Genomic DNA, 10,931 nt, shown 5'->3' with positions numbered 1-10,931 from the left:
ATTTCCATTTCCCTCCTGAAAGCATCTTTAAAGGCCAAATTCAAATCAAAGAGGAAAGTCTAATAACTTCCTCTGGGCCAATTTATAATTAATCCTGGATTAATGCGCCTTGATGAAGTTGCATTCATTACGGGGCTGATCGTGAAGAACTGTGAACCACCTTTGTTTCAAAAATGGCATTGAAGACACAGACACAAGCCGGCGTCCCATTACCATTAGGGACACATTCCAAATCATCACAGTTCTGCAGGCAGCCATGTCCCCAGCCATGGGGACTGTATGGGACCCGGGGAGTCTGCTGTGGAGGGAGATGTCCATTTGGGCTAGTGCTTTGGGGGTGAGTCCCGTTCAAGTTGGGGTCATGGTACATTTACAGGTGTCCAGGCGCCATGGCCCACGCCTGTTATCCCAGCAGCTCAGGAGGCTGAGGCAGGAGGATCGCAAGGTGGAGGCCAGCCTCGGCCACTGAGCGAGGCCCTGAGCCATTCAGGGAGACCCTGTCTCTAAATAAAATAGAAAAGGGGCTGGGGAAGGGGCTCAGGGGTGAAGCACCCCTGGGTTCCATCCGTGGTACTAAAAGAAAAAACAATGGATTTCATTCTTAGCCCTCCTCCTGTCCCTTTCTGCTCTGCCATGTTCAGTGACCCTGTCCCAGGTCAAGCCTCCAGATCTCTGCCGGATCAGGTGGCCCTCCGCTGGGTGCCAGCTCACCGTGGAGTGACTCCAGAGCTTCACAGGCGCCAGGCAAGGGCTCCACCTCTGAGCCTCACCCCCAGCCCTCATGGAGATCAGGGGTCACCGCCCCCAGAAGCCTCTTGATGGCACGTCCCGGGACACCGCTCACCCTCCCTGAGAACCTGCCTCCCTCAGCTCAGAAATACCACACTGTAGGGGGTGTCCCTGTTTCCCATCCTGTGGCCACCGCAAGGCTGGGGGTGCAGCTCAGCGTGAATCTGGACACACTATATGTACAAGGGGTGCGACTTGTTCTAATTGGGATCCACTCCTGGGGCTGGACCTGCTGCGGGGTGTCCCTGGTTGTGGGTTCCTCTGTGAACATGGGAAAGGGACGCCCATCCATTCCCCTGTCTCTCCCAGTCCCTTCCCTCCACTCCCCTGCGTCTCATCCAGTGAACTGCTGTCCCCCACTTATTGTGGGTCAGCATCTGCATATCACAGAGGACATTTAGTCTTTGTTTTGGGGGAATTGGCTTATTTCACTTAGCATGATAGTCTCCATTCCATCCATTGTTATTATTATTATTAATTATGATGATTATTACTGGTACTGGGGATCCAACCTTAGGGCTTTGTGCGGCTAGGCAAGCACCTTACCAACTGAACTATATCCCCAGCCCTTAAAGCCATTATTTTTCATGGCTGAGTAATATTCCATTGTGTGTGCGTGCGTGTGTGCGCGTGCGTGCGTGCGTGCATGTATGCCACGTTTTCTTCTTTCACTCATCTGCCGAAAGGCACCTACCTGGGTTCACTAAGCTTAGGTATTGTCAATTGAGCTGCTGTAAATATTGACATGTCTGTGTCCCTGTCGTGTGCTGATTGTAAGTTCTCTGGGTGTAGACTGAGGAGTGGGTCAGCTGGGTCCCATGGTGGTCCCATTCCCAGTTTCCTGAGGAATCTCCGTCCTGCTTTCCAGAGTGGCTGCACCCATTTGCAGTCCCACCAGACATGGATGAGTGTCCCCTTTCCCCCAATCCTTGCCTACATTGTCACTTTTTTTTTCCACCAGGGATTGAACCCAGGGGTGCTTCCCTGAGCCCCGTCCCCAGCCCTTTCTATATTTTATTTAGAGACAGGGCCTCGCTAAGTGGCTGAGGCTGGCCTCCACCTTGCCATCCTCCTGCCTCAGCCTCCCCTGCTGCAGGGATGACAGGCGTGCGCCCCGCCATTTCTCTGTGCTGTCATTTTCTCCGGGGGTCCGTCGCTCTCCGACGCGGCAGGGTCCCCTCCTGGGTCCCTCGGTGTAGTTTGTCCCCGCTCCCTGCAGGTGGAACCCAGTAGGCGCCAACTAGGAGCACGCGGCGGGGCCCGCGGGATCCCCTTCCGGTCTGGTCTGGGCAGTGGTTGGGGGCGGCGAGCGGCCCCGCCCGACGAGGTGCGCCGGGCGGAAGCTCCGGGGGGGGGGGGGGGCGGAACGCGCGCGCACGCGGCTCGGGGCGCGTGGGGGGGCCGTCCGGCGGCGGACCGGCAATGGCGGCGCGGCGGAACGTGAACGTGGGCGTGCTGGGCCACATCGACAGCGGCAAGACGGCGCTGGCGCGCGCGCTCAGCACCACGGCCTCCACCGCCGCCTTCGACCGGCAGCCGCAGAGCCGCGAGCGCGGCATCACGCTCGACCTGGGCTTCTCGTGCTTCGCGGTGCCGCTGCCCGAGGCCGGCGCGCCCGAGCTGCAGGTGACGCTGGTCGACTGCCCGGGCCACGCCTCCCTCATCCGGACCATCATCGGCGGTGAGCGCGGGCGGAAGGGGAGGGACGCCGGCAGGGGGCGCTGTCGGTCCGACGCTGCGGTGCGCCGCCCAGACCCGCCCCCCCGGGGGCCGGGACCCAGCGCCTCCGGGTTCCGCTGCGCACCAACCTGCGGGGAGGGTCTGCATTGAACAGTAGTAGCCCGGTGGCGGGAGGCCAAGGCCGGAGGATGGAGAGTGGAGGCTGGCCTCCACCACTGAGCAAGGCCCTGTCCCCAGAAAACAGAGACAGACAGACATAGAAGGGGTTGACATCCCCCAGGTTGAGTCCCCAGAGCCAAGAAAAAGAACAGTTCAAGTCACCCCTCATCTGTCCCTTGGTCGCTTGGCTTCCTGGTCCCTGGAGAGTGCCCCATACCCTCACATTCAAAGGGCCTCATTCTCTGTAAAGGTCACCTAAAGCCAGGTCTGAGGCTGAACCCCTGTCCTCCCAGAGACTAGGGAGGCTGACGCAGGAGGATGGAGAATAGAGGCCGGCCTCCACCACTGAGCAAGGCCCTAAGCCAGTGAGCAAGGCCCTGTCCCCAGGAAACAGAGACAGACAGGCATAGAAGGGGTTGACATCCCCCAGGTTGAGTCCCCAGAGCCAAGAAAAAGAACAGTTCAAGTCACCCCTCATCTGTCCCTTGGTCACTTGGCTTCCTGGTCCCTGGAGAGTGCCCCATACCCTCACATTCAAAGGGCCTCATTCTCTGTAAAGGTCACCTAAAGCCGGGTCTGAGGCTGAACCCCTGTCCTCCCAGAGACCAGGGAGGCTGAGGCAGGAGGATTACAAGTGGGCAATTCTGTGAGATCCTCCCAAGTCAAAATAAATAAATAAAAATAGGGCCGGGGGTGGAGCTTAGTGGCATAGAGGGACACCGGGTCCTGTCCCCAGCATTGCCTCAAAGTCAAGCAAACCAACCAAACCAGAGCAGACCCGTGTCCAGTGCCCACTGGGCCAACAGTCCCCACCAGCCTCTGGATGGTGAGCCACTGTGTGGGAGCCAGTGTTCACTGATCGAATATTCTAGAACAGAGGTCCTTGGCGTGTGGGCTGTGTTCCCCAGGCGATGAGCTCCAGCCACACCTGGGACGTCTGAGCCCCAGCCCCAGCCCTTTTATATATTTTCTTTAGAGACAGGGTCTCGCTGAGTTGCTCAGGGCCTTGCTGAGTTATTGAGGCTGGCCTCCACCTTGTGATCCTCCTGCCTCAGCCTCCCAAGCTGCTGGGATGACAGGCCTGGGCCACCAAACCCAGGCCACTCTTTTGTGTTGGTAGATTATTTTTCAAGCCCATGTAAGGACACTTGAATCGAGGGGCAGAACTCTAAAATGTGTTTTTCTGTTGGAAAAAATGATAATATAAGCCTCTGGCCCCAAAGGGTGCGTACGTAAGAGGAGTCTGCGTCTTACTGCTGACCTGGTCCCCTGCCTTGATTCTGGTGTGTTTTCTTCTAGAAATCCTCTGTGGGCCCGCAGGTGCCGGGGACGTGCGTCCTGGGCAGGGGGGGATTGCTGGGTGGTGTCCTGGGTCCCAGGCTCAGTGACAGTTGGAGGGCTTTGATCCCTTCTTGCCCCCTGCGCTCGCTGCTGTGGGTCATCCGCCCCGTCCTGGGGGGCTTTGGTGCTGGTCTTGGAAATTGGGACGGGTCCTTGTCCCCTGGGGTTGGAGACTAAACTCCTGAGGGCCCAGGCCAGGGCAGGAAGCAGGTTTTATTGAGGGGATGGAGCAGAACAGGGAGCTGTGCCCCTGGGAGGGTGTGCGTGTGGCCCTCTGTGGACTCCAGGTTTCTTTTCTCCCAAACCCCGTCTTCCCGTGTTGCCTGCTGGACCAAAAGGCAGGGACTGAGCCAGCCAGGGGTGCCTCTGCCCCTCCACACCTGCCCCTGGCAGGAAGAGCCCCTGCTGTGTTGGAGGAGGGCCTCCCCAGAGGTGGAGACCTTGGGGACAGCTCTGGAGGGTTAAAAGTGTTTCCTTTTCTTTGAATCAGCCTCCACCTTTCCTCCCGATGATCTGCCTGCCCTTAGTCACTGTCTCAGATTGAACCAGTGATGACTTTAGGCTGGTCTGGGTGGAAGTGGGAGACCCAGGTTAAAAACCTGAGGAGGTGTCCGGCACAGTGCGCAGCCCTGTCATCCCAGCAAGTTGGAGGCTGAGGCAGGAGGATCGAAAGGTGGAGGCCAGCCTCAGCAACTTAGGAAGGCCCTGAGCAACTCAGCGAGACCCTGTCTCTCAATAAAATAGAAAAAGGGCTGGGGACAGGGCTCAGGGGTCGAGGGCCCCTGGGTTCAACCCTCCGTGGCCTTTTCTAGTACCCACAGAGGGAAGCCAACGTACAGTGATTCTACTTAGGATTTTTGACGACGATGGTGTGGACAGGATATGACGTCAGTGGAGACCCCACTTGTGATCTGCCCGGGTGAGCCACGTGCAGTACACACTCCCTTGAGATGCTGCTCAGTGACAGCGAGCTGGGGCTCCCAGTGGACCACAAGATCACCAAGGAACACAGCCCAGGCTCCGTGGTGTGCTGCCTCGCTGAGCTGTGACGGTCCTTAATAGGAAACGCGTCTCGTCTGACTGTCCTCAGCATTTGGTGACCTTATTAAGTCAAGAAGCGCTCTGCTTTTAGAACCAGGCCGACCTCTGACCTCAACTGTGGGCCTCCGTCAGAGGCCGGTCCTGGTGACCACACGGGCTTCTCTCTCTCCTTTTTTTTTGGTCCCAGGGATTGAACCCAGGGGTGCCTCACCCCTGAGCCCCGTCCCCAGCCCTTTTTATATTTTATTGAGAGACAGGGTCTCGCTGAGTGGCTGAGGCTGGCCTCCATTTTGCAATCCTCCTGCCTCAGCCTCCCACCTGCTGGGATGACAGGCGTGGGCCACGGTGCCCAGCTGAACATTGGGCTTCATCTCCCTTGACCCGTGGGCCTGTGGGGTCAGCAGTGGCAACAGCCCTTAGCAGTTACTCAGTGATTTCTTGGGGTCACCCCCACCCCTGCCCTGTCCCGTGTCACTGCCGAGCAGCCCGGGGGGTGGAGGGCCACTTCCCGTCTTGTGACTGTGGCTCAGAGTGCACGGGGCTCCTGGGACACACCAGTGTGAGCTGCCACCCAGTGGATCTGATGTCCCCACCCCACTGTGGCCCCCTCAGTGTGGAGGGCGACGTGTCCCCTCTGTCCCCGTCCCCTGTCACGCTGTGTCGGGGCGGGACATCTCCTCGAATCCGTTTTCCACCCTCCATCTCTCGGGTGGGAGCTCCAGGAAGATGCAGTGACGTGTGTCTGGAGACCCGTGGGGTGAGGCCGACACGTCCTCCATCTCTCTCTGGGGGACAGGGATCTGAAAAATGCTGCCATCGAGGTCTGGCCATTCATCCTGCTCTGGTGGCCGCCAGGATGAACGGCGCTGCAGCTCCGGGTCTTTTGTCCGGGTGCTTAATGAACAGGGGTCTCCTCTCCCGGCTTGTCACCCCATCGCTCCCTTCTGTGCCCAGGCTGCAAGTGCTGGCTCCTCTTGGCCTGGGCCTGCCCTGCCTAGAGTGGTCAGCTCGTGGGTGGGACTGGAGGGAACTCAGCAGGGGCCTGGAGGGGTCTGTCTTTGCAGCCTGGACAGCATGTCCTTGGCAACGCTTGAGCTGCTTTGGGCTCGCTCTCTCTCTCTCTCTCTCTCTCTCTGGTACCAGGGATTGAGCCCAGAGATGCATCACCACCAAGCCCCAGCCCCAGCCCCTTTTTTAGAGACAGGATCTCACTAAATTGTTGAGGCTGGCCTCCCACTTGTAATCCTCCTGCCTCAGCCTCCCCAGTCCGGGATTCCAGGGTGCGCCACTGCCCCCGGCTGCAGGAGCACATTGTGCTGACCACGTGTTTGTCCTGAGATATTGAGGCCCACTGAAAGGTGTGTGTGTCCAGGGTAAGTGCCTTGTTCATCCGAGTGTCTTTGGCTCCTGTGTGCAGGCGTGAGTTCCCTGTCCCTGTGAGCAGACCCAGTGAGGGACACTTGTTGCCTTTTCTTCATTAAAAGGCACACACCTGTCACCCCAGTGACTTGGGAGGCCGAGGCAGGAGGATCGCAAGGTGGAGGCCAGCCTCAGCCACTTAGCCAGGCCCCAAGCCACTCAGGGAGACCCTGTCTCTCCATAAAATCCAAAACAGGGCTGGGGACAGGGCGCCAGGGTTAAGCACCCCTGGGTTCCATCCCTGGTACAAAAAATATCTTAAAAAGGCACTTTCCAGAACCTTCTTTTCTGCAGTATCATTTCTGCAACGTCCTCCACCACCAAGCGTCACAGGGCCTGACCCTGCAGTCACTTCCTCCAGGGCCTCCCTGTCCGGGAGGCAGCCTCCTGCAGTTGCCCCTCCAAACAGGCACCTGATTACACTCCGCCCACCCCCTGCCGCCCTTCCAAAATGCAGTGGCCTCCACTGTCCCTAGGAGGCTGCAGTCGACTTTCCTGGGCAGCACTTTCTCCAGGCGCTGGACAGCAGGTGACTTTGCTTTGCTTTGGGTGACAGTGTGGGAGGAGCCCCACATCCCCGCCGCCGCAGCCTTGAGTCTCAATTCATGCAGAATATTTGAACAGGAAGCCACCGGAAAGACAAATGGACGCAGGGAGTCATATTTCATCGTGTTGCGGCCTATTTTTCTTCTCCCGGGGCTTCGCCCTTGAGAACAGAGCATATCAAATGTTCAATCAAAGAATTTTCTCGGAGTCCTGCTAGGAATCGAAAAGAACGCCCAGCCTCCACGGTGGAGGCCCCCCTTGGCTGGAAGGTCAGGTTCAAAGTCAGAAGCCGTGGGCCCAACTTGGGGCAAAGCTGGGATCATCTAAAATTAATTTTTTTCCAACTTTTCCCCCAGCAGCTCCTTGGTCTGCCATCCGTGTGTCCCCTGGGTTTCCCAAGAGCACTCCATGCAGGTGGGAGGAGGATCTGGGCAGGTGTCCCCCAAACAGCCCATAGTTGAAGCCCTGGGCCTGAGGCTCCCTTGCCTTGGGGCTTGATGGCCATATTTCTCTTGGCCTTGAGGATTTGGGGGGAATTGAACCCACAGGCCCTTAATCCCTGAGTCCCCTTTCCAGCCCTATTTTGTATTTTATTTAGAGACAGTTTCACTAAGTGGTTGAGGCCGGCCTCCACCTTGCGATCCTCCTGCCTCGGCCTCCCAAATGGCTGGAATGACAGATGCGGGCCACCCTGCCCACCTTTGCCTCACTTCTCCTTCTAGAAGCCACGGCCTTGCCCAGCCTGAGCCATACCTGCACTGGAAGAAAAGTGTCCCTGGTGAGGAACAGTTTATACACATACAGGAAATGGAATGGTCGCAAATAGGGATTTCTGTTTCCCTTCTCCCCCAGATTATTTGACTTTTTGTTTTGGTTAATTAGGTCTTTTATTTTCTTGTGCTGTGCGATTAGGCTCCTGCCGCTTTGAAGTGGCCCTGGTTGGGCGGGTAGGGAGGACTCTGGGATTGGGGGGATCCTCTCTTGGCAGGAGAAAAAACAGCCAGGCTGTGGGGACCCAGTGACTTTCTCTCTCCCCGTCGTATCTGTCGTGTTGTGATCTCGCCTCTCCAGTCTGGGGCCTCCAGGAAGACTCAAATCATTTGCTTTGTCTCTAACCTACTTCCCGAGGATATTTATTTGGTGGCGGGCACAGGTGCTACCTAAAGATAAACCTGACTTTTCTTCTTTTGAAAATCACTTCTTGAAGTTGCTTCGCGTTACCCGGCTCGGCCTGTGGAGCCTCCCTGGCCTGATCTTGGGGACCGCAGAATTGGTTGTTTTGGTCCCAAGAATTGAACCCAGGGACCCTTAACCCCTGAGCCCCGTCCCCAGCCCTTTAGAGACAGGGTCTCGCTGAGTTGCTCAGGGCCTTGCTTTGGCTGAGGCTGGCCTCCACCTTGCGGTCCTCCTGCCTCAGCCTCCGGAGCTCCTGGGTGACAGGCCTGGCTGGATCTGTACATTTTTTCTGGGAGGCCCACTTTTCTGCCCCCTGAGGCTGGATGAGGTGCCCTTCATCTGAGGCCCTCACGCCTCTGCTCCGTGTCCCCACCGTCTCCTTGAGGCCCGGGTGGTGGATCCCTGTGGTTTAGGGAGACCATCTCCCTGCACCTCCACAGGTGACAGGGGGGTGGCCCTTTCACGATGGCTTTTAAAAGCCCTGACACAGACCCTCGTGGCCCACAGTGCCCTTTCCCTGCGCGACTAGCCGTCGCTGGGGGCTGGGGCCGGCTCTGGCTTGACCCCGGCTGCTTGGATCTGCTGCAGGAAATTCGAACAAACTTGTCCTTTGGTAATTCTCCTGCCTCCGTGAACCTTTAACCTGAGGGGTCCTTTGAGAGCCAGGGGCGGCCTGGGCCCGTCACCCCTGCTGGGGCTCTCAAAGGGCACCGTGCGGTCTGTTTTCACTTTGCTCCTGCAGCTCTTTGGAGGAAGGGGATTAATTCAGACCTGATCCTGAGACAGGACGGGATTTTTTTTCCTTTTTTTTTGTACCAGGGATTGAACTCGGGGGCCCTCGACCCCGGAGCCCCGTCCCCAGCCCTTTTTGCATTTTATTTAGAGACAGGGCCTCCCTGAGTTGCTCAGGGCCTTGCTAAGTGGCTGAGGCTGGCCTCCACCTTGCAATCCTCCTGCCTCAGCCTCCCCAGCTGCTGGGATAACAGGCGTGGGCCACTGCGCCCGGCATCCCCCAGGATTGTTAGTGTCTTAAAGCTGTGGCTAGGTGACCTTGTGCCTTAAGCCCTGCATGATGCAGAAGGGACTGCGGGTCGCCTCACGCACCCAGCAAACCCTGAGCAACCTGGTGCAGCCAGGGGCTGGGTTTCCGTGGCCAGCAAGGCAGAGTGGTTCCACTCAGGAGGGGCTGGGGGATGGGGCACCCACCTGCGGATGGAGGCCAGGGAAGACCTTTCTGTGGCCGTGGCTGAAAGCCACAATCCACAGGAGGAGGGGAGGCCAGCCACGGAGTGTTGGGGGTGGGGTGCTCCAGACCAGAGGAGGGGCATATGCAAAGGCCCTGGGGCAGGACTCAGCAGGGCCAGCTTCTGTGGAAAGGCCTGGCGTTGGGCAGTTGGAGAGATCTTTGGAGAACCGTGTGCGCTTGGCCTCTCTGTCAGCCCTGGTTTTACTGGGGGATTAGCAATGGCACCTTGTGTTCTCATCTGAGGACCAAAAGACTCAGAAGACAGGCAGGGTGCAGTGGCACATCCATGTCATCCCAGAGGCTCAGGAGGCTGAGGCAGGAGGATCGCAAGGTGGAGGCCAGCCTCAACCAAACCAAGGCCCTGAGCCACTCAGCGAGACCCTGTCTCTAAATAAAATAGAAAAAGGGGCTGGGGACGGGGCTCAGGGATCGAGGGCCCCTGGATTCAGTCCCCAGCGCACACACAAAAGAAAGAAAAATGGGAGAAGATGAGCCAGCCCTCAGGACGTGGGTGGCCCCAGGCTGGCTGACCTGTGCGCTGGCCTCCATGCTCAGTCTGTTTCTGGTGCACGTCCCCCTCCTCTTCCCCATGGTAGAGGCCGGGCTGGGGTGGAGCCGGGGCCGGCAGACGTCATGCTGTGGAGGGAGTGGGACGTGTTCCCGACTCTGCGACTGTTTGGTCATGGTTCCGTGGCTAATGGCCTCTGTGGAGGCTGAGGAGGCTCCTGAAGCCTAAAGCAAGAATTAGACCTGAGAGGTGTCGAGCAGGGGTCTGAGTCACAGAGCTAGGAAGGGGGCAAAGTGTCGCCGGCCACTAGCCCACCTTTGATTTTTTGGTCGGTGCTATTTCCCTGCGCACTTTGATGGGACATGCTCCTGAATATGTCCTCTGTCCCCTTTCCTGCCCCCGTGTTTCTTGGGATGAAGGTCATGAGAGGAGGGGTCAATGAGGAGTGACCCCAGGGGTGTTGAACCCCTGAGCCCCGTCCCCAGCCCTTTTTCTATTTTGTTTAGAGACAGGGTCTCCCTGAGTGGCTTAGGACTTCACTAACTGGCTGAGGCTGGCCTCCACCTGGCGATCCTCCTGCCTCAGCCTCCCGGACCTGTGGAAATGTAGGCATGCACCACTGCACTCGAACTTTGACGCCCTGTTGAGATCCACATGGGTTGGTGGGGACAGAACCCTACCCACAGGCTGGAGGAGAGAGTGTCAGTTCCCCCAGGCCCCTTTATTCTCTTTCTAGAATCAAATAGAACCTCTTCGTGGCAGAGATTTCTGGGCTTAAAAAATGGTAATATTAACTCATTATCATGGGTTCTTTTGATCATCTCTCAACTTTTAAAAAAAGTACATGGTCATAAAAGTCCCCAGGAAATTGGTTTTTTATTGAGGAAAGAATATTTTCAGGGAGGCTAAGAGCCAGTCCTCTGGGCCTCCTTTTTGGAGTGGAGTCTCCCGTCCTCCTCCTGTCTGATCTGCCTCCCAGGGCAGTGTGGGGACGTCCTTGCAGGCACTTCCTAGCACATGTGTGTC

General features: G+C 57.7%; 1 protein-coding gene across 2 annotated transcripts in view; it reads left to right on the top strand.

The window, feature by feature from the left end:
• Positions 1 to 2,140: 2,140 nt before the first annotated feature.
• The window catches only part of EEFSEC (eukaryotic elongation factor, selenocysteine-tRNA specific), a 116,671-nt gene continuing 107,880 nt past the window's right edge, over positions 2,141 to 10,931 (top strand). The window contains exon 1 of one of the 2 annotated variants that reach the window (XM_081276099.1): positions 2,141 to 2,470. In XM_081276099.1, coding sequence (XP_081132225.1) covers positions 2,212 to 2,470 — 259 coding nt within the window. In that variant the 5' untranslated portion in view covers positions 2,141 to 2,211. The remainder of the gene's footprint in view (positions 2,471 to 10,931) is intronic. The other variant, XM_081276100.1, reaches the window with a different exon arrangement.

This window comes from Spermophilus citellus (genome assembly GCF_964194105.1).
Source record: "Spermophilus citellus genome assembly, chromosome: 19".
NCBI lineage: Eukaryota > Metazoa > Chordata > Mammalia > Rodentia > Sciuridae > Spermophilus > Spermophilus citellus.
Note: the sequence above shows the minus strand (reverse complement) of the source record. Positions and strands in the feature narration are given on the sequence as shown.